Below are 27,885 nucleotides of genomic sequence, written 5' to 3' on the forward strand. Positions count from 1 at the left end.
CTGGGTTCACTCTGCAGAGTGTGGCCCTCACACTGGAGCTCAGGACAGAGCTGCTCCTGCTCCTGCTCCTCTTCCTCCTCCTCCTCCTCCTCACTTTCCTCTGTCACCACATCCCTGAATAAAGTTAATTGCATTCACCCGTCGGCCAAGGTCGACTGCATCCAGATTATATGAGTGGAATAAAGAAGAAGGAGCAGAAAGTGAAATCTGCACGAACGAGTGAGAGACTGAGACTAAAATGAGAAGAAGTAAAAAGCGTCAGAAGGATGAACCAGGTCCGGTTCTCCTCCCGGGGTCGAGCATTAGGAGCAGAGGCTGTTACACCAAGTTAAACACCCAGAGGAGAATCTATAGAGCCATACACAAGTTCAAATTGATTGATTGAAAATCATAGTTTAAAAAGAAAGAATCCCTCAAACAGAGAAATCAAATCAATGAAACCAGTCAGAAGAATCTGCTTCATGAACAACACTGAGGCTGAAATCACTTCAACATAAACAACTTTTCATTTCAAATTTAGATTTTGAAAGTAAATATTCTTCACATTGACCAAATTCAAAAAGCGGATTTCTCACAGTTAACAAAGTCCTGATATTAAATCCTTTAAACAAGCTGCAGCAGTTCAGTGAACAACAAAGCTCCCGACGAGCAGAACGTACACTAATATTATATTAATATAATATTCATATAATAATAATATAATATAGTCTGTTACAATGCGAGATGAGTGAACACGAGTCTTACCTGAATAAAGTTCATCGCAGTGGTTCAACCTGAAGACGGAGTCGAGCGGGACTCGAACCACAGCAGAACAGATGAGCGGCGCTGTGGTCCAGGAGCAGCGGTAAAGTGGTCCCGCGGTGAACTTGGTGTGAGCGCCTCCTCTCAGCTGCTGCTGCAGCGGCTCTGCACCGAAGAGCCGCGGACACCAGGAGAGGAGCAGTCCCCCCCCCCCCTACAGACACACACACACACTTACACACAAACACACATACACACAGTTAGCCTGATGTTAGCAGCTGTTCAGGTGTTCCAGCAGCAGCAGGTCAGAATGAAGACAACACAACCCAAATAATATAATAAATTAAAAAAATAGTATGAACATGATAACATCTTTCATTAAGTGCTTTAATGTAAGAGTCCCAAGTTCCTGTGTGTATGTTCTAATGTTTTAAACAAATACAAATATCCACAATGGCAACAAAAAATCAAATATTCCTACTTTCAGGTAATTTAAAAACGAATTAATCATTATAAATTATTATATTCAATATAATAATAGTACACGATTTAATTTAGACAGAAGCTGCTGATAAAAAGCAACGTTGTGAATTTAATGTAAGACAATAATCCCTGATGTCCGAATGCACGTGAACGCAACAGGAGACGGGAGCCGCCTTTGCGTCGTGACGTCATCAGAGTGCACGTGCTCGCTCCCTGTGTCACTTCCGGAAGTTCGGTGATGAGGAGGATCGCTTCCCGCCCTGTGATGAACAGCTGATCGAGCAGGCGGGTTCCGAACTTCACCGAAACGCGACGATGATCAAAACCGAGAAGGTTCTGCACCTGAAGAGCAGCCGAGGCCGGAAAGTCCGAGTGGTCCGTGAACACTACCTGAGGGAGCGCGTGCCCTGCTGCAGCTGCGCGTGTCAGGCGGCTTGTGACAACGGTACACACACATCAACAATAACACACTGTCAGACACAAACAGAGAGTCAGACACACACACAGAGTCAGACACACACACTTTCACTCACACTCAGACACACACATAAACAAACACTCACCAGTCAGACACACACACTTACAGGCAGACACAGTCAGACACACACAAACACACAGTCAGACACACACACTTTTACTCACCAGTCAGACACACACACTTACAGGCAAACACAGTCAGACACACACAATCACACAGAGTCAGACACACACACTCTCACTCACAGTCAGACACACACACAGTCAGACATACTCAAACTCGAAGTCAGACACACACACACACACACACAAACAAACACACAGACACACACTTTCTTCCTCTGTAAACGTTTCAACCAGCAGGATTCGCTTTGTGTAGAAAACAAAGCTAAAGTAAATGTTTAGTTGTGTGTCTGTTTGTTAAATGAAACATAGAAAGTGTTAAAGTGTTTGAATCTTTATTAAACGTGTTACATTGTGTGAATCTTTATGAAAGTTATGAATGTGTGTGTGTGTCCTCATGCATCAGAGGGGAAGCTGCTCCCTGATGACCTCACTCACTATGTGGTGCCGGACGTGGGGGTGGTGGTCGACTACCTGGAGATCCTGGAGTTCAGAGAGCTGCAGGGAATCATCTTCACACAGACCTCGTGTCAGGCTGTGCAGCACAGCAAAGGACGCAGGTAACACACACACACACACACACACACACACACACACACACACACACACACAGAACCTAAAATCTACCTGTGAATCCAACGTTCGGACACAAAAGTTCAGAGGTCGACCTCATTAACTGGACGCTCTGCTGATGAAGCTGATCCAGCCCCGCGGGGGGGGGGGGGGGGGGGGGGGGGGGGCTCTGACAGACCTGAAGAACAGTGTGTACATAAGGAGTCGCACACGACCCCCCCCCCCCCCCCCCCCCCCGCTTTCCATTTCTGCTGAAGACACCATTTTAGAATGTTGCATCATTAATGTGATGAGGTTTCACTTCTGATAATGTCGGGCAGACAGAACGTTAGCTGAGGCCACGCTGTGTCAGTACCGATGGTTCACTTCAACACACAGGTGTGTGTGTCTGTGTGTGTGTCTGTGTGATGACCGATGAGGTTGTGCAGCTCTGATTTTCTATGAGCTATGAAAGTGTCTATCAACACTGATAAGCTCTAGTTTTAAAGGTGCAGTGTGTGGAATGTAGTGACATCTGGTGGTGAAGTGTCATGTCGCAGCTGAGTACCCCCCCCCCTTCCAAACATGAGGAAGAACCTGTGGTTGCTTCAGTCATCATAGAAACTCAAAAGGTTTAGTTTGTCCACTAACCCTATTTGAATATAAAGTACTTGAATATAAAGTATTTGAATATAAAGTATTTGAATATAAAGTATTTGAATATAAAGTACTTGAATATAAAGTACTTGAATATAAAGGCCCATTTTAGGTTAAAGAAAACAACAATTTAGATTATTATTTGATTATTGAGTATTAAATTTCCACCACTCGATCCTTTGATCTTTAACTCTCTGGATCTTATGAACGCATCACTGTTGCTATGGTTATGGTGGCGCCCACACTGCTCTGGAGTTTTTAACCTTCAGAAACAGACGTTTTATTTTGAAAGCTGCAGGTTGTGAACTGAACAGAAACAGACGTTTTATTTTGAAAGCTGCAGGTTGTGTTCTGAACAGAAACAGACGTTTTATTTTGAAAGCTGCAGGTTGTGAACTGAACAGAAACAGAAGTTTTATTTTGAAAGCTGCAGGTTGTGATCTGAACAGAAACAGACGTTTTATTTGGAAAGCTGCAGGTTGTGTTCTGAACAGAAACAGATGTTTTATTTTGAAAGCTGCAGGTTGTGATTTGAACAGAAACAGACGTTTTATTTTGAAAGCTGCAGGTTGTGATTTGAACAGAAACAGACGTTTTATTTTGAAAGCTGCAGGTTGTGTTCTGAACAGAAACAGACGTTTTATTTTGAAAGCTGCAGGTTGTGTTCTGAACAGAAACGGACGTTTTATTTTGAAAGCTGCAGGCTGTGATTTGAACAGAAACAGACGTTTTATTTTGAAAGCTGCAGGTTGTGTTCTGAACAGACACAGACGTTTTATTTTGAAGCTGCAGGTTGTGACCCACAGCGACTTGATGGAACCTGTAGCTCTGATCTTTTCATTGAACTCTACCAGGAAGTCCAACTCAAGTCCTCGGCTCTGTGGGGTCCCAGGATCAGTGTGTGTCTGTGTGTGGTGGACACGTCTGTGATGGTTCTTCTCTCTCCTCGTTTCTGTGCAGGCAGTACAACCGCCTGCGGAACCTGCTGAAGGACCCCCGACACGACTGCGTGCTGTTTGCCAACGAGTTCCAGGAGTACTCGTACTGCCCCCGGGAGAAGGGCGAGAGCCAGGACAAGTGGCAGAGCAGGTGAGACAACGCAGAGACAGAGACAGCTGGAGACAACTTGTTAAAGTCACCTGGTTAACACTGTAAGGTGTGTGTGTGTGTGTGTTCAGGTGTGTGTACTCTGCAGCAGTGTGGTACTTTAACCACCTGGCAGGATTGATGGATATCGTGATGATCACAGACGACCAGGAAGCTGTGACTCGGTTCAGCAGCCTCAACTCTGGAGTGTACGTGGTCTCCGTCCAGGTACGAGACAGACATGACAGTCCCGGATGGATGGATGGATGGATGGATGGATGGATGGATGGATGGATGGATGGATGGATGGATGGATGATGGATGGATGGATGGATGGATGGATTGATTGATAGTTGTATAGATAGATAGGTAGATGGATAGTTTATTGATCCCGAGGGTAACGTTGTCATCCAGTAAAGCACTAAACAGTCAAGAGGTCTAAATGAGTGAAGGTCAGGTTCACTGCAGTGGGATGAGAGTCTGGAGAAGGACTACGAGCTGTCACTGTAAAGACCTTTGTGCTCATGAGATATTGACAATACAGATATTTGAAGTATGAGTACAAGGTGATTGAAAGACACGAGTAACTGAGGCAGAGGATTGAGGACGAATATAAGTACAGACACGTTCCTTCTGATCTGTCTTTGATGAAGTGACCACAGTTTGAGTCGCTGGAGCGTGAAGCTGAGAAAAGCTGTTAACAGTCAAATCAGTGAAACTCTGAGTGGGTAGAAGTTCACGTGCTGACGAGAGGAGAAGCTTCATGAAGTCGTTTCAGACTCCATCTTGTTATTTTCTTGGTTTTAAATAAAGACTGTGAAGGATCAAAACGTTTGAGCTCATGTTCAGAAACGATCGGTCAGAACTGAACTCACATCACACTGTCACCACAGAGCTCTACATGCAACCTCCCCCCCGATCAGATCCATTAGCCTGGTCCTGTTGGTTCTTCATCCTCCTGTGTCTGTGTTCCAGGAGTATTTGCAGAACTTCTGGCCCGAGCTGCCAGCGGCTCGCGAGCTGTACGTCTCCGTCCACCAGGCGCTGCAGGAGAAGGAGAGTGAGGCCAAGGAGGGGGAGTTCACCGAGCATCTCCCGCCTGAGGTCCTGGAGGCGGGCATCAAGTCCGGGCGCTACATCCAGGTACTCGATCTCCACCTGTCGGCTTTGTGTCCCGTGACTTCCTCATGTTCAGCAGGAAAACCAGTAAAAAGGATTCTTTGAATTTCCAGTAAAACTGCAAATTTGTGCCGACCTCATCTTCTCGGCAGCTGCAGAAAATCCACTCGCAGAAGTGAACCGTGGGTGAATGAGATCATTTTACAGGTTTTTTAAAAAGCCTTTTCAGAGGAAGTAGTATAAATTAATTTCAGCTCAGAAAGGAGAGATGTTCCACACGTTTCCAAACGCCTCCTGTCCCTCAGCTGAACCTCGGGACTCCAGGACATGCAGGGAGCTTTGAGCAGAGCCAATATAACTGAACATTCAACCTGGACCTTTCTCCTCCGTCAGCTGAATTAAAGTCGTTAATATTCCTGAAATCAAAATACATCATATCTCTACTTTATCCTCAGGGGACTCTGAACGTCAGCAAACACCGAGCACAGTCGGAGGCTTTCATCAGGACGGAGGATTCCTCCAACAAGAGCACAGGTGCTACACCTCAGCAGCCGTCACATTCAGCCGGGAGCTTGTTTCTATCCTGAACCTCCTCCCTGTCCCCAGGCAGCTGGGGCGTGTTGGTGTCCGGAGACAAGAACCGGAACCGAGCCATGCACTGCGACGTGGTCGTGGTGGAGCTGCTGCCCAAGAACGAGTGGAGAGGGAAGACCTCCACCCTGACGGAGGCTCAGGGGGAGGAGAAGAGCGGAGAGGGCGGAGACAGTCAACCACTGCCGACAGGTCGGTTGAGCTTCTACACAGAACTCAGCACCAGTCTGACCAGTGGCCTCGTCAGTAGTTACCTCAGACCTCATTAAACTGGTCTTGAATTATAACCCATCAGACTTAAATGGTAGAAATCTGAAACTGGAATCAGTCCTAATGCAGATGTGTGTGATTCATATAGAAGATGAAGCTGCTCCTTGAACAAACTGCAGGAGAGGATCAAATGTAGAAACTGTTAAAAATGTAGAAGTTCATTCACTCAAAGAAAACTTTGATTTGGTTGAAAGTTGAGAAAAGTAGGAAGTTTACTTTAAAGTTGAGATATTTCATTCTGTTCAAAAGACTTTATTATTTATATAACATCATTTATATCAAGTTTTAGAGTCCGAGCAGAGTGAAGAATCTGCAGTAACATTATAAACCTCTCAGGCCGCGTGGTCGGGATCCTGCAGAGGAGCTGGAGGGACTACGTGGTCACGTTCCCCCCCCGGGACGGGACTCAGCCCCAGAGCAGGAACTCCCAGAGGATCCTGGCTGTGCCGTGGGACCATCGCATCCCCAAGATCCGGATCAGCACGCAGCAGGCCGACGCCCTGCAGGTCTGAGAACCACGCATGTTGTCAGATCTTTATATTGGTTTTTCATGGAGTTCTGACCATCGACTGTAAATGGACGAGTCGTCTCCACTTCCTCCCGTTACACAAACTAATGTAGCTGTAGATCCTGGATTCTGATGTTTTGGCTTCAGCTCTGGGAGCCGTCACGGCGTCCATCTTTATTCCCAGTCGGTGTTCAGACACCCGGGTTTGAATCCGTCCTGTGTGAATCCTCCTTGTGCCTCAGGACCACAGAGTGGTGGTGCGCATCGACTCGTGGGAGAGCTCGTCGCTCTACCCGAACGGCCACAGCGTGCGGGTCCTGGGTCGAGCTGGAGAGCTGGAGACCGAGGTCCAGACCATCCTCATCGAGAACTGCATCCACGTGCCTCCCTTCTCAGACGCTCAGGTGACAGAACACATTCTAATAATTTACTACATTAAAACAACTTCCACCAGTTCCTCAGCAAGTTTCACTCATGGAAGAATTCATGAAATGAACCCGGGATGGACGCAGATTGAATCTTTCTTAAAATCAACTCTACATGAAAAATGTGTTGACATAGACTAAACAATCAAAAATAATCTGATCAGATTTACTGATAATTTAATAATTTGTCCGCAGCCCCTAAATAAATTATTTTTAATTAATTCAACAAAGATCTTATCAGGAGGAAATGTTTTAATTTTTTAGTTTTTTCAGCTTTGACAGATTGCGTTTGTGTTTTTGTGGATGTGAACAGAACTTGTATTTTAAATAGTGATAATGAGGAAGCAGACACTGCCCCCTAGAGGCCCCTCAGCACTAGTTCAGAGCTGAAGTGTCTGCGGGTGGATTGAGGACAATAAGGACAAATGTTTAAAAGGTTAATAGTAAATTATTCATAAGACATTTCTTTGTCTCACCAGAAGTAAATCACATTTTCTTTTCACTTAGATTCACATATTGTGGTTTTATTTAAAAAAAGAAAAGAAGAGACATCGAGAAGTTTCTTAAAGTTCAAACATGAATTGTTTATACCTGTTGCTGTTTGTGTGTAGGTCTGAATATGTGTGTGTCTGTCCTCAGCTGAAGGAGATGCCGGTCAGCTCCCCTGAGAAGCCGTGGCAGGTGGATCCCGTCCAGGTGGCGGAGCGGCGGGACCTCAGGGACAGTCACCTGGTGTTCAGCATCGACCCAAAGGGCTGCGAGGACGTGGACGACACGTTGTCGGTGAGAAGCTTCGCCGACGGGAAGCTGCTGGAGCTCGGTGTCCACATCGCTGACGTCACCCATTTCGTCAGGGAGGGGTCCCTCACCGACCTGGAGGCCCGGACCAGGTGAGACGCTGGGTCACACCTCCACCGGCTGTTCACACCTTCACCAGCTGTTCACACCTTCACCTCCAACAGCTGTTCACACCTTCACCTTCACCAGCTGTTCACACCTTCATCAGCTGTTCACACCTTCACCAGCTGTTCACACCTTCATCAGCTGTTCACACCTTCACCTTCACCAGCTGTTCACACCTTCACCAGCTGTTCACACCTTCATCAGCTGTTCACACCTTCACCTTCACCAACTGTTCACACCTTCACCAGCTGTTCACACCTTCATCAGCTGTTCACACCTTCACCTTCACCAGCTGTTCACACCTTCACCAGCTGTTCACATCTTCACCTTCACCAGCTGTTCACACCTTCATCAGCTGTTCACACCTTCACCTTGATCAGCTGTTCACACCTTCACCAGCTGTTCACACCTTCACCTTCACCAGCTGTTCACACCTTCATCAGCTGTTCAGGAGCTGAGCCGTCAGATTCTCATTAGATTCACTTTGAAGATCTATTATTTTGTCCATCAATTCACTGTAAGAGAACATTTGAACTTTTATTCTTCTGATAAACACTTTAAACAGAGAATCATCCGGAAAAAGTGTCTATCAGAGAAAGTAAGTTAAACAAAACAACAGCTGCTTAAAAACAATGACAGAAATAAATAGATTTACGACACAGCTGAAGACTCAGGTGATGGTGAGGTCAGGTGAGGTCATGATGAAGAGGTGTTCTTGGTTCCAGGGCCACGACCTACTACCTGGCGGACCGGCGGTACGACATGCTGCCGGCGGTGCTCAGCGCCGACCTCTGCTCTCTGCTGGGCGGAGTCGACAGGTCAGTGACCCCCCCCCCCCCCCCCGCTCTATCAGCTGCAGGTTCCATCACTCTGGGTTCTCACCCTCGCTCTTGATTCCAGGTATGCGATGAGCGTGCTGTGGGAGCTCGACGCACAAACCCTCGCCGTCAACCAGGTGTGGTTCGGTCGCACAATAATCCGCTCGTCCTGCCAGCTGCACTACGAGCTGGCCCAGGCGCTGCTCCACGGGGAGCAGGTGGAGGTGGTGGAGCTGGGGCAGCTGGGCTCTGAGGAGAAGGAGGTGAAGCTGTCCCAACTCACCCAGGCTCTGGAGACGCTCACACATGTAGCCAGACACCTCCGGGCGCAGAGGGACCGAGGAGGAGCGCTGGAGCTGGAGGGGGTGGAGGTAGAGTATCCCAGACATCCCCAGGCCAGATGGGATGTGTGGTCCCTCCAGCGGGCTCTGGGTCTGCTGGACGGGTCATTCCACTGAAAGCATCACCAGATGAAAAACTCCTGAGCTCTTGTTCTCTGTCTTGTTTCCACACTATAATAAAGATCTTTGTCTGTGGTTCTTCTCAGGTTCGAGCCCAGCTGGACGAGGGGGGGAACATCACGGCCCTGGTCCCCCGGCAGCCGCTGGAGGTCCACGAGACCGTGGCCGAGTGCATGATCTACGCCAACCACTGGGTGGCGCGCAAGATCCAGGAGTCCTTCCCTCACCAGGCGCTGCTGAGGTATCACCCGCCGCCACGGCAGGAGTTCTTCAGCCAGCTGGTGGAGAGCGCCAAGGCTGGAGGATACACCATCGACACCAGGTAACTGATTCAGGATCTGCTCCTGCTTCTCACCGGGTTGTTTTGGACCAATTAGAGAACGCGTCTCATCTTCTCCAGGACCAACAAGGCTTTAGCCGACTCCCTGGACCGAGCGGTGGATCCCCAGGACCCGCTGGTGAACAGGCTGCTGAGGATGATGACCACGCAGGCCATGTCCGAGGCTCTGTACTTCTCCACTGGGGCTCAGTCCGTGGACCAGTTCTACCATTACGGTACAACTGTCCTCATCCTGAGGTTCTGAGTCGGTGATCAACATGGATCTGTTTAGAATCTAGAAATGAAAACTTCCTTCCTGTCTGTCAGGTCTGGCTCTGGACCGCTACACCCACTTCACCTCCCCCATCCGACGCTACGCCGACGTGGTGGTGCACCGCCTTCTCTCCGCTGCCCTCAGCGCGGAGGGGGGGGCGGGCCCCGGTAGAGCTTCATCCAGTAACAAGGAACTGGAAGAAATGGCTCAGCATATCAACAACAGGAATAGGGTCGGTGCTGATCTGTGATTTCCTCTTACAGGATGAAGTGAACTCAGTCTGACCTATGACCTCTGTGCGACCTCTGTGTGACCTCCAGGCAGCCAAGCGAGCACAGAAGTTATCCACGGAGCTGTTTCAGTGTCTCTACTTCAAAGAGAGAGATCCTCAGACGGATCAGTGCTGCGTGGCCGACGCCGTCATCTACTCCATCAGAGACAACGGCGTGCTGGTGTTTGTGTCAGAGTGAGTCGAGTCCCAGAGGCCGCTCTCCTGAGGCAACTTCCTGTTCCCGTGACCCACGGCTCTGACCTCCCTGTGTTCCCTCCAGGTACGGCGTGAAGGGCCCGGTGTATCTGAAGAACCGGGAGGGCCAGGTGGTGGCGGCGGCACCGGACGGCAGCTGCGAGTGGCAGAGCGGCTCAGTGCGGCGCTTCTCCGACCACATCAGCACCACCTCCGGCTGCGGCACCTCCACCTTCAGACTGTTTGACCACGTCACGGTGAGTCTCAGCGGGTGAATGGTTTGGTTCTCATGGGGGGGACTGAGATGTCGTCCCACAGCTGAGGCAGGAGCCCTCCTGGAGCTGAGGACCACCGTGGAACCTGCTGTCTGAAGGTTTGTCCGTCTCATGAAGCTGCTGCTGACGTCCACCTCCTCGTCTCCGCAGGTCCGTATCTCTGTCCACTCGTCCCAGTGCCACGCCGACCGGCTCAACCTGGAGCTGGTCAGCAGCCGGCCATACCGCAGCGCCGCCCCCCCGCAGCCCAGCTCCCAGGGCCGCAGCCAGCTGGTGCAGGAGGTGGTGCGTCTGGCCGAGGAGGCGCACCAGCAGGCCCAGGAGAAGGCGGCCCGGCGGCCCAAGCTCTCCAGAGAGGAGAGAGAGTTCAGTCAGAGCAGAACTCCCAATCTGTACTCGCTGCTGGAGGAGGTTCGAGAACTGGCTCTGATGGACCCGGACATGATCCCTCAGGTCTGTGCGTCCACGGCTTAGAGCAGCACAGAGACAAGAGGGACGAGGACCCACACGGGATGGAGGACGACTGAGGACGGACATTACAGATCAGTAAAGAGCTCATGAAGCAGAAGAGACTTTATTCTTTCTATGTAGAATCAGCACCAGTGTTTTTAATGTGTAAATTTGTATCAACCAAATAAAGATGTTTGACATGAGGTGCACACGAGACTGAGTTTATAGAGACGATCAGTGAGTGTATGTGAAGCTGAGTAACAAGTGTGTATAAAGTTATTTACAAACACTGATGGTGGAGTCGTGGTATCAAGTCCAACTCACAGTTAATCAACCATGAAGATCATTCTGTTCCAGACACATCTTAAACACCACATCAGAGAATATGGAATCATTCTTTAATCTTGTCTCAGATAAAAATACATTTTGAACAGTTTGTATTTGAACGCACACAGACACACACTAGTCTGTGTCCTCAGGCTCGTTGCTGATTGGCTGCTGGCTGGTCTCCTCCTCGCACTGACTGGACTCGGCTGAAGCTTCAGGGTCGGTGGGTGGAGTCTGGCTGGGTGGAGCCTGGCTGGGTGGAGTCTGGCTGGGTGGAGCCTGGCTGGGTGGGTCAGTGGGTGGAGTCTGGCTGGGTGGAGCCTGGCTGGGTGGTTGTGTGCTGCTGCTGTCCGGCTCCCTCCCCTCCTCGTCCTCGTTGGACTTGTTGAGGACATTTGCAGAAGACACCGACGCTGGTTCGTCTGCTGACGTGTCCACGGCCTGAGAGTCAGAGTCTAGAGAGGAAGAGACAAACAGGACATCAAGACGAGGACAGTTTGAAATCACGTCCACGCTGCCTCGTTGAGTTTGAACTCCGGGTTTGTGTTTTATTCTGGACGATCAAGATGTTTATCAACTTATTAACTGGAAGTAACAAGTGAACGATAAAGATTATTTTATCTTAAACATTTTAAGATTCCAGCTTCGGTTCCTGTGAATTAATATTTTTAGGATTTTCAGGTTATGTCTTTAACTGAATCACTTTCAGATCCACAGGACTGACGGGTCGGAGGCGTCTCACCTGCTTCCTGCTTGGTGTGGCGGGCCAGCCTCTTCTCCAGAGCGCGCTGTCGGTTCAGCTCCATGCGCCGCTGCTGCTCCTCGGTGAGGGAGGGGGGGGCGGCTGGCGGGGGAGCAGCTGGAGCGGGCGTAGAGTGGGTGGGTCTCTGGACCTCGTTACTGAAGCTCACTCCACTAAATGGATCAGGATCTTCAAAGAGGGGCAGTTGAGCTGCTGCCTCTTCTTCACCTGCAACACAGCATTTATAAAAGACAGAATTCATTCTGTAAATTTGAACCCGTCTCACTTTTGTCATAATAACATAAATTACATCTGGTCTGGTCTTTACTAATATTTACTCATTGGTTTCACTGCTCAGTTTTCAGCAGCTTAAATAACTTCCCGAGAGTGTTCCTGTGCAACAGAGGCTGTAACTAAAGATGGACGACATGACGGCTCCTGAAAGTGAAGCCAATCATCTTAGATCGCCCCCTGGGGGCTGGCTACAGTATGAGTCATAAAAGTGTTCATGTTTCTGATAAGTTTGGTGCTAATTAGTTATTTGATTATATAAAAGGGGCTGAGGTGTCCTGACTGACGGATGAACCTGACTCGGGGGGGGGGTTAGGCCTGTGTGACAGCAGGACCTCAACAACACAAAGACACAATGATGACTGAGGGATTTTATTCTCTTACCCTCGTTACCGAAGTCTTCGTGTGTCAGAGGCATGTCCAGTCGAATCCGTTTGAGACAGGTCTGCAGATTAAAAACAGATTAAAAACAGATTAAAACCATATCCACTGATGATTGACAACCACTCAGCCTCCGGAGCCCACCTGCACTTCCTTCTTGTTGCCCAGTTTCTCCACTTTGTCGATAAAGTCTTCAAACTGCAGTTTGGGAAACAACCTGTGAGCCCAGTTCTCCATCTTCTGCATCAGCAGCCGCAGATCTGCAGCCTGGAACAGACACAAAGCCGTCACCCTCTCTCCTACACATCCTGCTGCTGCTTGCTCACTGCTGCGTCCTCAGCTCCTACCTCGTGTCCTTTGCCCTTGAAGTGGACGTCGTCAAACATGGTCCTCAGAGCCGGAAGTCCTCTCGCTGAGATCAGCCTGAAGAGAAACGTTTTCAATTTCATCAGCAACTGAAGAGAACAGGAAGTCCTGTACTGTCCAGCATGTGTGGGATTAAAATGTAAAGGAAGTGATGTGTCACCTCTGAGAGTCCAGTTTGGGCTGCGGCCTCTTCACTCCCTTCCTTTTGGCAGCAGGAACCTCATCCAGCTTGGACACGTTGCCTTCATCGTCCTCTTCTTCATCAGCAGGAGAACAGAGCAGGACAACATCACGTCACCGTGTGGACACAAACCCTGCTCTCTCAAATCAATTCTCAAATTCTTTTTCATCGGGAGGAACTGATCTAAAACGTTGAGTCATCTCTAAAGATGCTTCATGTCTGGAACAGGCCATCAGAGGGTGAAGACTCAAGGTTCAGGACAGGAACAGGAAACATACTAAATCCTTTTCTTTAAATCTGGTCTACTGGGGCTGACGTGTTGCTGGTTCATGTCTGTGGACGGTTAAAGAGAAAGACTCTTCCTTCTTCTCACCGTTTCCAAAAGGTTCTCTGTCCTCGTGTCCCCCCTGTCCCGGGGAGTGAGGCGGGGGGAGGGGAGGGAACGCCTCGTCCTCTGTGCGGTGGACGTAGGACATGTCCGGGTCAAACATGGTGAGAAACTCCTGCAGGACAAATAAGAGTCAATCACCAGAGAATTAAAGTTAGAATGAAGCTCACATGCATTTGACTGCTACAGTTCTGGAAACAAGTACTTTACATTGAAAAAGGTTTCTATTGGTCTTTTATGATTCTACTTTAAATATAAAAATTTAATTTTTACAGAAGAAAAGTTGTGTTGATCAGCAGCCAGGTCGACTTTACTACTTCAGTAAAAAGCTCAGGCACTGATCTGCGTTAAGATTCCAATAAATACAGGCTTCTGATTGGCTCTGGATTTTAATAACTAACCATATTCTCAAAATCAGGTAACAGCCTTTTTTATTAGCTATTTATTATCTGTAAACATCAAACGTTCTCCATACAGATCAGCTGTGACTCCAAATCATATAATGTCCTCAGCTCATCTGCTCCTTCATCTCCAGCAGACTTCAAACATGAAGTTACAAACTGGTTCTTCTCATGAAGTGAGTCCTGTTGTTGTGTTGTTGTGTTGTTGTGTTCAGTTCCATCAGCATGTGTGTGTCCTGGGCGAGGATCCTCACATGGGACTGAGCTTCATCACTGATCACTAAGTTTCTGTTTGACTTGTGTTGAGTTAAGAACAGGAAGTTGATCCTTTTAACATCTGTGAGACAAACTGGGATTTGTGAATATGAGACTCTACAAATAAAATATCATTAATTGATATATATATATATATATATATATATATATATATATTTTTTTTTTGTATTATTATATTTCTTCCTGTCTGTGTTTCTACACTTGTCTCTTGCTGCTTCTACAGTTTAAAAACCACATCAAGTGTTAAAAGTGTAATGTAATCGAGTATCGATCCTGATATCAGTTATCGATCCTCTGGGGTTCGGTATCGAGACCGGGAGGGAACCGTATCGGTCGAGCAGCGCAGCTTCCGGTGCACGACGCGGGAAATTCAACAGGCTGTCAAAATAAAAGTGTGAGAAACAAACGATCTGTTGTTTCCGCTGCAGCTCAGAGACGAAAATAAAATAACTTTGAATAAAACCAACAGTCTGAGTGGAAGCGTGTTTATTATACTAACTTAAATAACTTTGAATAAATCCACATGTCTATCTGTGAAACGTGCTAAACGGAGGAACTCCGCGCTAACGCTGCTGAGCTAACCGCTAGCTGTGGCTAGCTCAGTTGGCTAACACGTCAGATAACAACAACAGCTATTAAACAGGAAAACGACTCAAACCACGAGTCCGCAGCTTCATCACACACATAGACACACACACACAAACGTTAGAGGTCAAGTATTTTAAAGGACATCTCATCTTTATTTTATATTTACCAGTCACGAGCTGCTGAGACAGGAACCTGCGGGATACCCTCTTCTGGTACACAGTGGAACCGCTTTCAAAATAAAGTCCACCGGAAACGAGCCCAGACTAAATAAGAGCAGTTAAAGGGAAATAATGAAATATAATAATCTCAGATTTATTCCTCAGGAGAATTGGAACTATTCTAAACTCTCTGCTCATCTTATACCCACACTGCAGGTTCACTCACTGGTCTCTTGTTCATAGTTTGTCATCATCTTATTCGTTGTTCTAGTTTATTTAGTACTTGACTGTTTATTCCAGTACTTTATTGTGTATCATTTACTTAGTTTACGGAGTAATTCATACAAATATATGTATATCATGAAGTTAAAATATAAGATTCTATGTTTCAAGTTTAAAGTCAGGTTTGGATTCAGTGCTTCTAAAATCCTTGATAGGATAAGAACCAAGAGTTGTTCAGTGTGCGTCTGAAATAGTTTCTATTCTAAAGCAGCTTCACCATGAGAATTATCCTGAGCACATCATCAGGCTAAGAAAACCCAGCTGCATGTGAACACACCACACAGAGACGTCTTCACCTCCATCATCCTCAGTTCTTTATTGATTCTTCTGTGACAGTGAACCAGGTCCTCTCTGCTGCCAGAAGCCTGAAGTCCAACTTCAGCTTCATCCAAAACCAAACAAGAGCAGTGTGTTGAAAACAGTAATAAATAACCATCATCATCTTAATCATCCTCTTCTTCATCATCATCTTCATCATCATCATACACCAAACTCAAATGAATTCCTCCAGAGTCGTGACGAGTTCAGGCTGTTTATAAAAACCAGCAGCCGCACAGTTACATCAACAAAATGAAGTTTTACAGAAGTTGAGTCCCTATTTGTGTGTGTGTGTGTGTGTGTGTGTGTGTGTGTGTGTGTGTGTGTGTGTGTGTGTGTGTGTTTCAGAGGCGTCCACGCAGCAGGAACATGAGGAAGACGGCGCTGAGCAGGATGCAGAGCGTGCACACGGTGGGAACCACGATCTCTGTGACCATCTCCATGTGACCGATCAACGGATCTGAAGCACAAACACACAAGTGGGAAAGTTGTTAAACTTGTGTGTTCACATGTTTTGACACACACATGCTTGATCTTGAGTTTTTGAGGTATGAGTTTATTCATTCACAGAAATGTCTTCAGGTGACATTTTTGATTTAAAGTTAGAGAAATGTGATAATGCATGATTGTTGATGTTTTAATGTTGAAGCCGAACCAGTGAGTTTTCAGGTTGTGACGTTTGAGCAGTGAATCACAAACTGTTGCTTTGGGTCTTTTCATGACATTTGAGTGTTCCCAGGTTTATCGTGGACAGAACAGCAGTTTTAAATGTTTGCTCTCACACAGAATCAGTCTTGTACCTAAACCTCATCATGCACAGGCCAAGCCCTTTGCACCCCTGCATGTTCCTGACCTCCCTGGGACTCTCTCGTAGCTGCAGGAGCGAAACAAAGAAAAACTCTGTTAGAGAGCGAATCACAAGCTTGAGACTTTTCCTTTGTTTGGCTCCAGCAGCTTCTCCCAGACGTGATCCACCCACCTGCAGCCAGGAGCTGGTTACTGGAGGAACAGGTCTCCACAGCTTTCCTCTTCCAGCTCTCCACCTGCAGACACACAACGGCACAGCTCTAACTTAACAACAGGAAGTGTTGAGGAACAAACACATGTATCGCTGTGATACTGTGGACAAAATTAGAAAAGAGCAACACAAAAAAGAAAGTGTGATTGGATCTGTGTCGTTACTTTCTTCTGATGTGAGTCTTTTACTTGATTTAATTTAAACTGCTACCTATTTTATATCTAAAGCTGAGTTATTACATTATACTTTAAAGCCTGTAAAAAACTGTAGTTCTTAGTACTTTTTATCCGGTTGAAGTGACATTTTTACACTTTTTAGATCCTGGTGGTTTTTAATTCTGTATTTGAAGCAGATCTGAAGTTTTCAGAGAAACGTGTTGTGAACGTAAGAGGGCGCTGAATCTCAGCCAATCAGAGACGAGTCAGAGAAACAGTAGGTTAAAATGGAGCTGTTTGTTTCAGAGGAGGAGACGTCTGAGGAAGATCCAGATAAAAACCTCCTGAACCATCTGGAATCTAACCAGGAGACTACAACTCCCATCATCCCTCACTGCTTCACCCCCACATGCTACCCTCGTGTTGCTCACCTCTCTCTGGTTGGGAAAGCCGTTGGAGCTGATGATGCGTTTATAGAACTGGACCGAGGCCTTGGGGTAACGTGTCTTGTTCTTGTTCCTGAAGTCCACGTAGTACAGGCCGAACCGCTCGGAGAATCCTTCGTCCCACTCAAAGTTGTCCAGCAGCGACCAGGCTGTGTAGCCCTTGATGTTGACCCCGTCTTTAACCGCTGTGAGACGATCCAGAGAAGAAGACAAGCACGAGACAACAGCATGAAGCTCTAAGTCAGAAAACATCACTGAGACATAAACCAGACGGGGATCCTTCTCCACTGGGACCTGGTCTGTGGTCTCACCTTTGAGCATCTCGTTGATGTAGTCTTTGAAGTACTGCATCCTCCAGTCGTCACAGAGGTCGGTGCAGAGCATCTTCTCTGAGACGCCGTTCTCTGTCACGTAGATCATCGGGTTTCCATACTGAGTCTGTGGAGAGAGGTGTGTTACCTTCCAGTGAGATGTTCATGTTAACCCTGTGTGTTTGTGTGTTTGTGTGTTTGTGTGTTTTTGTGTGTTGTCTGTTGTGTGTTTGTGTGTTTGTAAGCAGGATGAGGTGATAAATACTGTACAGATTTCCATAGACCTTGGTGGAACGATGAGATTTCTTGTTCATGAGAACGGGACAAACAGAAAACCTGAGAGCATCATGCCTCCGGCCACTAGGTGTCACCGGCGCGGAGACACACAAACTCCCACAGTGTTGGTTTTATTCTGTTTGCATCACTTGCTACATCACTATATCTGTGCATGTTGTTTTCACTTCTCTAAAGACCCAGTGGGAACTTGAAGATAAACCTCCCACAGCAGCTGCAGATCTGGATTTCAGTCCAATCGGTGTTCTGCACCTTGACAAAGTTCAGCAGGCGTCTGAAGCCCCAGGGGACCGAGTAGAGCCACTCGGAGCCGGGGTCGGGCCACTTGGGGTCAACCAGCTCAGCCAGGTCACGGTCAGCGAAGTAGCTGTCCCCCACGCCCGACGGGTAATTCTTCTGGGTGATGTAGCGGGTGGTGAAATGTCCGAGGCCCAGGAAGTCACAGGTTCCTCGGATGTAGCTCTTCTCCTGAGGTGAGAAGACGGGGAGGCGTGAAGCTCCCAGGCCCTGCTGGCCGCTCTTCCTGCCTACAGGTCAAAGGTCAACACAAACAAAGCATGGTAAAGTCTCCGACCAGGTGCGTGAACTGTGAAGCTGCTTTCCGACTGTACTCGACACTATTACACACAACTATATATACACTGTTTCCTCTGGAGTGAGAAGCTCCAGATCGTCTTCACACTTTCTCCTCCTAACCTCCACGTTTAAAGTCTGTATACATCCAGGAGAAGTGCATGTGTGAACACCAGGAGCTGTTGTGCGTCTGTGGAGAAACCTCCTGCTGGGTTGTGTATGTGAGAAACTCTGCGGAAACTCTGGAGACGATTCTCCGACTCTACCTGACGTGACGGCATCAAACTACTTCACCAACTCAAACACAAGAGGCTGGTTCAGCTGGTGAAGTGTTTGAATGATGCTGTTGTTTTCCACACATATGAAATATCCCGTGACGAGTTGAACACGCGTGTGCGACCATGACGTACCGACGTAATCTTTCATCGCTTGGGGGTAATCCCCGTTGAAGATGGGAGTCGCAAACCAGCCCATGTAGAACTGGATGTATCTCTCTGCTGCTTCGATGTCCCTCTGGTTGGTGACGTCCACTGGTTCCCCCCAGTCCGCTGTTAGAGAGATCCCCACCAGGCCTGACGCACACACACACACACAGACACACAATCTACTTTACTGTCCAGCAGGGTGGAAGAAGACACAAATATGAAGTGTAAAGTTTCCTTTGGACCTTTTTGTTTGCTCCTCCACTGTGTGTCATACGTGTGCCAGACCTTAGCATGAGCCTGGAACACAGAGTCACCGTCGTGAATTCAGTGGATTTGATCTCATGTGAAAAACAATGAAACGTGATTTGATCAAATCCCAGAGATTACTCAAAATAACAAATGATAAAGAACATGATGAGCGTGAACCCTTGAGTGTCCAAAGTAAAGTTGACAGGTAGTTACAAACAGAAGTGTCCCCCCCCCCCCCCCCCCCCCCTTACTTTGATGATGTGGTGGGCAGCCCTGTACGCTCCGGTTCCCTTCAGCTTCAGCCCCGGTGCATGTTCCCCTGTCTCATATCCCTCCACAGCAATCGACTGCAGACAACACAAGAGGGCGCTCTCTGATAAACGGTCAACATGACATCTGCTCACTGAGTGGAGATGAGCTTCAATCTACTTTATCAACCACTTGATTATTTACTTATTTGCCGTGTTATTCACTCTGTGAGTTAAAAACCTAATTAACTTTCTCTGCTGAGACCGTTTCTCGTTACTGGAAATAACTACGTTAGATCCAATAGATTGAAACAGGAAGTGCCACAGGTGGACGCAGGAAGTAACTCAGAACGTTAAAGCACTGACATCGACAGTTTAAACATGAAGCTTATCGTTATACCATCACAAAAAGAACCAATCACAGATGGCTGAAGACTGGAGGAAGTCCAGCACCTAGAAGAGGATGTTTTCATAGATGTTCCTCAGACTCAGGTTTATTTCGGTTGGTTGAAACTCGTGTGTTTTTTCTTTGAGAACTTTCCCGACTCCAGGGACCGGAGCAGCAGAACTTTACCACCGTGACGGCACCGCTCCTCTCCGACCTCACGTACCCACGGATTGTTGAAGGTGATCCAGTTCCTCACTCGGTTTCCAAATCGCTCGAAGCACAAGTTGGCAAAGTCGTTGAAGTAGTCGACCATGCTGACGTTCTGCCAGCCGCCGTATTTCTCCTGTAGGACCTGAACAGTTGGAGAGTTAGTTTGTGTCAACACTCGACTTCCAATCAGCAAAGAGAAGAGACGCAGCGCTGAGCTGTGCTTCTCACCTGAGGTAAGTCCCAGTGGTACAGAGTGACCACAGGTGTGATCTTATTGGCCAGCAGCATGTTGATCAGGTCGTCGTAATATTTGATTCCTTTCTCATTGATGCGTTCGCCTGAAAAACATGGAATTCATCTGAATATTCATCTAAAGAATAATGCTCATCACAAGTCGTTGTGTCGATCCACTGAAACCCAGAGTATTTGATTTACAGCAGAATATAAAGCAAATGTTGGTGTTTTGCTCCTTCAATCACTTCAATAAATGGTTGTTTTTACATTTTGCGTATTATTTTTCTGGCGTTAGACTCATTCACTTATCAACAATTCTAATGAAAGTAAACGTATTGAACAGTGAGATTCCACTGCACTAAATCACAGTAAAAAACCTTTTCATTAATTGAATAGAAAGATGAAGCATTTCTGACTTTTCAGTCCGCTTGGTAAGATCCTCGGCCAGGAGACGGAGAAACGATAATGATTCAGCTTCATGTCTTTCATCAACGTGACGTCGTCCTGGAAGACAAAGGACAACACTTTTCAAACCACTCAAACAAAAACACTCTGGTTTTCAAACCTGTCAGTTTCACGCTCGTAATTCAACAGAATGCAAATTGAATTTAAAGGAACATTATCAAGTTTACCAGTTGATACCGAGCTGTGGCCTCTACGTTCATTTCATGATGATCAACCCTGTTGTCTTGTGTTTTATTAATAAAGTTCTGTCACCTTGAATTTGTAGTATCCCTCACACGACGAGTCTCCGGTGTCATTCAGGAATATCTTCCCCTTCCTGTGGGCGAACGAATCCCAGATGCTCGCTCCTTTTCCATCGATGTTCCACGCTCCTTCAGTCTGATAGGCCGAGCTGCCCACCCCCCACGAGAAACCTGCACCGAGAGGGTGAGAGAGAGAGCGAGAGAGAGAGAGAGAGAGAGAGAGAGAGAGAGAGAGAGAGAGAGAGAGAGAGGGGTTGGTAGGATGGTAGGATGGTAGGATGGTGAGTGGTAGAAGGGTAGAATGCTTGGATGATAGGATGCTAGTATTGTAAATAAGATGGAGGGTATGATGGTAGGAGGGTAGGTAGGATTGTAGGTAGGTAGGAGGGTAGGTAGATAGGATGCTAGGATGGTGGGATGCTAGGATGCGAGGATGCTAGAATGCTAGAATGCTACGATGGTAGGCAGGAGGGTAGGATGGTAGGAAGGTAGGATGGTAGGATGGTAGGAAGGTAAGTAGGAAGGTAGGAAGGTAGAATGGTAAGTAGGAGGGTATGTAGGATGCTAGGAGGGTAGGATGTAGGATGGTAGGTAGGAGGGTAGGATGGTAGGATGGTAGGATGGTAGGTAGGAGGGTAGGATGGTAGGGTGGTAGGATGGTAAGTAGGGTGGTAGGACGGTAGGAGGGTAGGAGGGTAGGAGGGTAGAATGGTAGGATGGTAGGTAGGATGGTAGGGTGGTAGGATGGTAAGTAGGGTGGTAGGACGGTAGGATGGTAGGAGGGTAGGATGGTAGGTAGGATGGTAGGAAGGTAGGGTGGTAGGATGGTAAGTAGGGTGGTAGGACGGTAGGACGGTAGGACGGTAGGATGGTAAGTAGGATGTAAGGTAGAATGGTAGGATGGTAGGAGGGTAGGATAGTAGGAAGGTAGGATGGTAAGTAGGAGGGTATGTAGGATGCTAGGAGGGTAGGATTTAGGATGGTAGGTAGGAGGGTAGGATGGTAGGATGGTAGGATGGTAGGTAGGACGGTAGGATGGTAGGGTGGTAGGATGGTAAGTAGGGTGGTAGGACGGTAGGAGGGTAGGAGGGTAGGATGGTAGGATGGTAGGATGGTAGGTAGGATGGTAGGGTGGTAGGATGGTAAGTAGGGTGGTAGGACGGTAGGATGGTAGGAGGGTAGGATGGTAGGTAGGATGGTAGGAAGGTAGGGTGGTAGGATGATAAGTAGGGTGGTAGGACGGTAGGACAGTAGGAAGGTAGGATGGTAAGTAGGATGGTAGGTAGGATGCTAGGATGCTAGGTACCAGTAGGGAAGGTTCCATAGTAGAAAGATGTTTTCTCGTTCTTGGTCCAGTCGAAGTCTTCAGAGGCTGAAACCCAGAGCACCAGTGTGATCACATGGTGCGTCCTCAGGATGAACTGCATCGTGTCTCACTGAGGACAAATCAGAAAGACACAGGTTAGTGAGGGGTGGATGAGATGTTGTGTTACTTTGATGCACTCCCTCTCAGGTGTGTTGTGTTCTTCTGCCGACCAGAGACTAAAGATGTAAACTCTCAGTGAGACATATTTAATAAAGATGAAGTCTTACGTGTGATGTGGAGCAGACGTCCCTTGACAGGACCGGTCCCAGAAGACGTCTCGGGTTTTCAGTAAAAACTCAAAATCGTCCAGTAGCTCATCTGTCAGATATATGATCTTTGTCAGAGCTTCATTTCAACCAGGCTGAAGACACAAGACACAAAACGCCATCAGAGACAGGAAGTACGTCAGCTTGTCCAGCACAGAGAGGATGAGAGACATCTCAGACAGAAAGGTGCAGCTGCGTCTGAGTCCTGAGATTGTGTGTGTGTCACGACCACAACTACACAACATCTGACCTGCTGCTGGAAGCTGCTCCACAACACCAGAACCGTCCCCGAGCTTCTGGATCTGCTGCTCCAAGCTCCACTCCGTCACCGACTGGGTCCTGCCACAAGCACACATCCAGGGTGTTCTCTGCTATTCACACAGACACACACACACACACACACAAACACACACACACACACACACACACACACACACACACACACTCTCCATTGGAGGTCAGTGATGTGTGAATTTGCTGGAACAAACAGATCTTTTACATGAAGAACAGATTTTGATGCTGTCAGCAAAGTTCACGTCCATGCTGCTGCTGTGGCTTTGTGTTGTGTAGCTGTGAAGCACAACACATACATTGTCACTAATGGCATGTGTGTGGTGTGTGTCTGTGTCTGTGTAAAAGACAGAAACTTTACAGATGAAACTTTATAAACACAATTTCCCATTCTGCACTGATTTATAAATTGTCCTCAAAACTTTTGAAGTAATAATAATAAAGACGAGTGGACTTGTTGAGATCAGACAGGAAACATCTTCTGAATTCTTATATATATAATATAACATATAGATAAACACACAATGTCTCATATTGGAAAAAGTTTGTCTTTATAGTCAATCTTTATAAAAGGAATAGTAATAATAAAAACAATAATATTAATTTGTTGGAATAAATTGACAGATGGGGAAAAATGTCACTTAGTAAATGAATCTATTTAATACACAGAAAATTAATTTGCCACTGTACAACACATTTTTCTAAACTAATTAAAAAATCTCAAACAATGTTCAGTTGTATCTTTTCTTTTTTATGCTTGTTTGGACATTTGGACAAAGAGATAAGTGAGAAGATGACGAACACTGAACTGAATCATCAGAGAATCAGTGGAATGACGTCTTCACATCAAAGAAATTAACTCAACAACTGAACACAACCAGAATTAAAACTTTAATAGGAATGAAATTTACTAAATGACTTATTATTGTGATTCGGTTACTACAACAACTCTCTGCTCTGTAAATATGAACCCTGTCATTTTATACTTCTGAGGTCAGAGGTCAGAGGTCAGGGGTCGTCCATGCAGCTAAGACACGACTTGATGATTAAATAAAATAAAGCGTGTCATTAAACTACATGTGAGATATAAACACCTGTTCAGACTGACGCCCCCTGCAGGTCGTCAGGCTGAGGTCCCTGCTTCAGGTTCAGGTTCAGGTTCACAGGTGAAGGCATGTCAGTGCAGGGTCGTGACCTCTGCACAAAGCTTCAACACAACCATCAACATCAGCTGCTTTGTTTACGGAGGCCGTCACACAAAGAGAAGAGAAAAACGCTGAACGCTTCAAAGCCAAAACTGTTGGCACTGCACTCTGTGCACACACACACACACACACACTAACATGTGAGTATGTGTCTACAGAAACTGAACTCCATACATGCACACGTTTATTTCGGTTGCAGTTTGTGTGTTTGAATGTGTTTGTGCTCTTCGTGCAGTTGCAGTGTTTGAAGCTGGTGTGTTTGTGTGATTGTGTGTGTGTGTGCTCAGAGAGCACTACATGTTCATGCCTTTGTGTGTGTGTTTGTATGTGTGTGTTTAGCATATGAATGAGGCCTGGTGCAGAAGGCCTGTGAGCTTTCTGGTACCTGAGCTCACCTCCTCTCTGCGTATTTAAGCGTTTCTCTCACTGTGTCCCCGAGCTGACATGAACATCTTCACTAAGGTCCCAGGATTAGCCCAACAAACCAGGTACGTCCCCAGAGCACAGCCCCCCCGCCCAGAGGGCACCTCCTGCTGCTGCTCTGTTTCCCTGAATCACCTGCAGAGAGATGATGTTGATGGAGACGTGCACATAAACATTTTAGATTGTAACAAAAATCTGATCCGGATCAAATTCTGAAATGATCCGTTAAAATCATCTGCAGTCTTTCTTCTGAGTGATGGTTGTGTTCTGTTTATTTGTGTCCACAGCAAGCTGGGGTCTGTGCTCCAACGCGCCTTTTACGGGTCCAGTGGGCGGGTGAGTCCAACCAGCACCGCTCTGTTGACAAACTGGGAACCAGTAGAATCTGAGAGGTTCTGAGGTTCCAGGGAAGCTGTGACGAGAACAAACGCTCTGTGGTTGTTATCGTGGAAACGTTTTCTGTTCCTGTCAGACCTGAGGATTATGAATTTGATGTTGAACAGAAACAGTTTGTCTGTTTTTGTGTTAAAATTTCAACATCATGAAATATTAGTTTTGTGTTTTTTTGCTGAGCCAGATGAGAAGTTTCTCTCATGTGTGTTCAGGTAGTTAGCCTTTAGCTTAGCATCAAAACTACAAACTGCAGCTTTGGTTCCAAATGAAAACATTTTTTACCAGCATGTTGTTTCTCAACTGTTTGATCTGCAGAAACCGAATCTGTTCATAAAACATATTCACAGCTCGTTACTCAGGAGGTTTCATGTGTGTGAACGTGTGACTCTCAGTGTGTGAACGTGTGACTCTCAGTGTGTGAACGTGTGATTCTCAGTGTGTGAACGTGTGACTCTCTCAGTGTGTGAACATTAGATTAGATTTCTTTATTTATCCACACAATGGGGAAATTCACTTGTTACAGCAGTAATAGAAAAACAGAATTAAAGTAACAGTGTCGAAGCACTGTAAAAAAAAAAGTACACTTCTAAAACTACACATAATAGGGGTATGAAAACAAACAACCTGCAAAAACAGACACTGTACAAAAAGCAGGTGCTGGGGATAAAGTGGAATGATGTTCAGTGTTATTGTAATGAAAATAGAAAAAAATATGAAACAGTAGTGACCATGATACAGAAAATAATTAAAAATAATTAGAAAGTAAGTGACCATAATATAAGTAATACTACAAGATAGCATACTGGAACATGTGACTCTCAGTGTGTGAACGTGTGACTCTCAGTGTGTGAACGTGTGATTCTCAGTGTGTGAACGTGTGACTCTCTCAGTGCGTGAACGTGTGATTCTCAGTTTGTGAACGTGTGATTCTCTCAGTGTGTGAACGTGTGATTCTCAGTGTGTGAACGAGTGATTCTCTCAGTGTGTGAACGTGTGATTCCCTGTGACCCAGGTGACCCTGTTCGAGCAGAGGAACTTCGCCGGCAGGAGACTGGACCTGAGTTCTGACTGCGCCCGACTCAGTGACAAGAACTTCCCTGAGAGATGCAACTCTGTGCAGGTGGAGAGCGGAGCGTGAGTCCACAGCGCCTCCTGCAGCTCAGCACACGTCACTGCCACACACCAGAGAATGATCCACCTGAACTCTTCAGCTGAGCTTCAGGGAGATTTCATAGAATGAGGTCGACTAGAGAACATGTGAAAGATAAATATTAGAAAATAAACAATTAAATAGAAAATACAGTGAATTAGAAATACAGGGAATTAGAAATCATACAATATAAACCTTTCAACAAAGATTTGAATATCTGTCGCTTTGTCTTTGACTCTTTGACTCTCTGACTATCTGACTCTCTGATCCTTTGACTCTTTGACTCTTTGACTCTTGACTCTGACTCTTTGACTCTGTGACTCTCTGTCTCTTTGGCTCTCTGTTTCTTTGAGTCTCTGACTCTCTGACTCTTTGTCTGTCTGACTCTCTGACTCTTTGACTCTTTGACTCTTTGTCTCTCTGACTCTCTGACTCTCTGTCTCTCTGACTCTCTGACTCTCTGTCTCTTTGTCTCTCTGACTCTCTGTCTCTTTGACTCTCTGACTCTCTGACTCTCTGACTCTCTGTCTCTTTGAGTCTCTGACTCTCTGACTCTCTGTCTCTTTGACTCTTTGTCTCTCTGACTCTCTGACTCTTTGACTCTTTGACTCTCTGACTCTCTGACTCTTTGACTCTTTGACTCTTTGACTCTCTGACTCTCTGACTCTCTGTCTCTCTGACTCTCTGTCTCTTTGACTCTTTGTCTCTCTGACTCTCTGACTCTCTGTCTCTTTGGCTCTCGTTCTTTGACTCTGACTCTTTGACTCTTTGTCTCTCTGACTCTCTGACTCTCTGACTCTCTGACTCTTTGACTCTTCTCCTCAGCTGGATCGGTTATGAGCATGAGAACTTCCGGGGCCGTCAGTACCTGTGGGACATGTCTGAACGAGGAGAGTACAACTGCTACGACAAGTGGTGCGCCCAGGTGGACCACGTGTCCTCGGTGCGCTCCGTCAAACAGGTGAAGACATGAACAGGATCCAATCAGATCGATTCACCATCAAGTCGCTGCTGCTGCGTCTGAGACACATAGAGTTATAGTTGGTGACAGACAGTTTAACCCTTGTGTAACCTCCAGGACACCAACCCAGCCAAAGCTCACCTGTTTGAGAGAGCTGGTTACTCCGGTAAGAAGATGGAGATCCAGGACGACATCCCCAACCTGATGAGCCGCTACAGCCTCAACAGAGTCGCCTCCATCCGCGTCCTGGGAGGAGCGTGAGTGCAGCCGCCGCAGCTCGTCTCTGCTCGTAGAGTCACAGGCATCTAACTGCTCTGTGTGTGTCTGTGTGTGTCTGTTTGTGTGTGTGTGTGCAGGTGGGTGGTGTACCAGGAGCCAAACTACAGAGGGCCTCACTACATCCTGGAGAAACGTGATTACAACAACTTCTCTGACTGGGGCAGCCAGAACAACACGGTGGGCTCCATGCGCCGCGTCCGCTTCACCTGAGCATCAGTTCCATCTTCATCTTCATCTTCATCATCATCCTCATCGTGATGCTGTGAACACGACTTCCACACATCATGACCCCGTCAGCTCTACACACAATAAAACTTATTTTAGTAATAAACCTTCAAAAGACAAATGTTCTGCGTCTTGAGTCTTTATTTCAAAGTTCTTGAATTGTGGAAATATGTTCCTCAAGTTGTGTGTCTGTCTCTTATCAACGGACGCTTTGACTTTCTTTGTTGTGCGTCTGTCCCATGAAAATCAACAGATTGTTCATTGTGTTGTCTCATCTCATCTCATTTTCATCCGCTTATCCGGGGTCGGGTCGCGGGGGGAGCAGCTCAAGCAGGGGGCCCCAGACTTCCCTTTCCCGGGCCACATTGACC

The 27,885-nt window shown here is 46.8% G+C and overlaps 4 protein-coding genes across 6 annotated transcripts; 2 read left to right on the top strand and 2 right to left on the bottom strand.

Moving 5' to 3' along the window:
* Positions 1-1,454: 1,454 nt before the first annotated feature.
* dis3l (DIS3 like exosome 3'-5' exoribonuclease) lies at positions 1,455-11,201 on the top strand. Its single transcript, XM_062386957.1, has 18 exons — positions 1,455-1,669; positions 2,231-2,384; positions 3,994-4,122; positions 4,212-4,347; positions 5,095-5,262; positions 5,694-5,772; positions 5,845-6,021; positions 6,436-6,605; positions 6,850-7,011; positions 7,672-7,922; positions 8,661-8,753; positions 8,836-9,124; positions 9,301-9,536; positions 9,615-9,769; positions 9,861-10,039; positions 10,128-10,273; positions 10,359-10,530; positions 10,699-11,201. The coding sequence occupies exons 1-18, from the start codon at positions 1,540-1,542 to the stop codon at positions 11,020-11,022; spliced, it is 3,150 nt and encodes a 1,049-aa protein (XP_062242941.1). The 5' UTR covers positions 1,455-1,539; the 3' UTR covers positions 11,023-11,201.
* Positions 11,202-11,382: 181 nt separating this feature from the next.
* On the bottom strand, positions 11,383-15,181 carry tipin (timeless interacting protein). 2 transcript variants are annotated; one of them, XM_062387157.1, is made up of 8 exons: positions 15,106-15,181; positions 13,660-13,789; positions 13,266-13,359; positions 13,087-13,162; positions 12,884-13,006; positions 12,743-12,803; positions 12,068-12,295; positions 11,383-11,780 (listed from the first exon to the last, which is right to left on the bottom strand). In XM_062387157.1, the coding sequence occupies exons 2-8, from the start codon at positions 13,775-13,777 to the stop codon at positions 11,461-11,463; spliced, it is 1,020 nt and encodes a 339-aa protein (XP_062243141.1). In that variant the 5' UTR covers positions 13,778-13,789; positions 15,106-15,181; the 3' UTR covers positions 11,383-11,460. The 2 variants fall into 2 exon arrangements, with proteins under 2 accessions (XP_062243141.1, XP_062243056.1); XM_062387072.1 differs by having other exon boundaries at positions 13,266-13,362.
* Positions 15,182-15,680: 499 nt separating this feature from the next.
* Positions 15,681-22,922, bottom strand: lctla (lactase-like a). 2 transcript variants are annotated; one of them, XM_062393016.1, is made up of 16 exons: positions 22,838-22,922; positions 22,549-22,682; positions 22,262-22,391; positions 20,966-21,126; positions 20,665-20,752; positions 20,243-20,352; positions 20,028-20,156; positions 19,420-19,515; positions 19,162-19,216; positions 18,905-19,066; positions 18,174-18,448; positions 17,628-17,754; positions 17,302-17,501; positions 16,677-16,740; positions 16,498-16,571; positions 16,023-16,157 (listed from the first exon to the last, which is right to left on the bottom strand). In XM_062393016.1, the coding sequence occupies exons 3-15, from the start codon at positions 22,380-22,382 to the stop codon at positions 16,498-16,500; spliced, it is 1,662 nt and encodes a 553-aa protein (XP_062249000.1). In that variant the 5' UTR covers positions 22,383-22,391; positions 22,549-22,682; positions 22,838-22,922; the 3' UTR covers positions 16,023-16,157. The 2 variants fall into 2 exon arrangements, with proteins under 2 accessions (XP_062248999.1, XP_062249000.1); XM_062393015.1 differs by lacking the exon at positions 16,498-16,571 and having other exon boundaries at positions 15,681-16,157.
* Positions 22,923-24,469: 1,547 nt separating this feature from the next.
* On the top strand, positions 24,470-27,635 carry crybgx (crystallin beta gamma X). The gene is made up of 6 exons (XM_062393463.1): positions 24,470-24,571; positions 24,794-24,842; positions 25,912-26,033; positions 26,875-27,010; positions 27,128-27,267; positions 27,367-27,635. Exons 1-6 carry the CDS (start codon positions 24,528-24,530, stop codon positions 27,497-27,499), a joined length of 624 nt encoding a protein of 207 aa, XP_062249447.1. The 5' UTR covers positions 24,470-24,527; the 3' UTR covers positions 27,500-27,635.
* The last annotated feature ends 250 nt before the right edge of the window (positions 27,636-27,885 follow it).

Source organism: Platichthys flesus, chromosome 1, assembly GCF_949316205.1.
Source record: "Platichthys flesus chromosome 1, fPlaFle2.1, whole genome shotgun sequence".
NCBI lineage: Eukaryota > Metazoa > Chordata > Actinopteri > Pleuronectiformes > Pleuronectidae > Platichthys > Platichthys flesus.

Bases quoted from the DNA above. Each gene is read 5' to 3' on its own strand.
- tipin (XM_062387072.1), bottom strand. From the start codon at position 13,777: ATGTTTGACCCGGACATGTCCTACGTCCACCGCACAGAGGACGAGGCG. The intron at 13,363-13,659 runs GTGAGAAGAAGG...CTGCTGATGAAG, and splicing joins CAGAGAACCTTTTGGAAACG to AAGAGGACGATGAAGGCAAC. The intron at 13,163-13,265 runs GTGACACATCAC...GTTTCTCTTCAG, and splicing joins CCCAAACTGGACTCTCAGAG to GCTGATCTCAGCGAGAGGAC.
- crybgx (XM_062393463.1), top strand. From the start codon at position 24,528: ATGAACATCTTCACTAAGGTCCCAGGATTAGCCCAACAAACCAG. The intron at 26,034-26,874 runs GTGAGTCCACAG...TCTTCTCCTCAG, and splicing joins GTGCAGGTGGAGAGCGGAGC to CTGGATCGGTTATGAGCATG. The intron at 27,268-27,366 runs GTGAGTGCAGCC...GTGTGTGTGCAG, and splicing joins ATCCGCGTCCTGGGAGGAGC to GTGGGTGGTGTACCAGGAGC.
- lctla (XM_062393015.1), bottom strand. From the start codon at position 22,382: ATGCAGTTCATCCTGAGGACGCACCATGTGATCACACTGGTGCTCTGG. The intron at 20,353-20,664 runs GTCAGAAATGCT...CATGTTTTTCAG, and splicing joins CTTACCAAGCGGACTGAAAA to GCGAACGCATCAATGAGAAA. The intron at 19,067-19,161 runs GTCCAAAGGAAA...TGTGTGCGTCAG, and splicing joins GTGGAGGAGCAAACAAAAAG to GCCTGGTGGGGATCTCTCTA.
- dis3l (XM_062386957.1), top strand. From the start codon at position 1,540: ATGATCAAAACCGAGAAGGTTCTGCACCTGAAGAGCAGCCGAGGCCGG. The intron at 6,022-6,435 runs GTCGGTTGAGCT...TAAACCTCTCAG, and splicing joins CAGTCAACCACTGCCGACAG to GCCGCGTGGTCGGGATCCTG. The intron at 9,537-9,614 runs GTAACTGATTCA...CATCTTCTCCAG, and splicing joins GGATACACCATCGACACCAG to GACCAACAAGGCTTTAGCCG.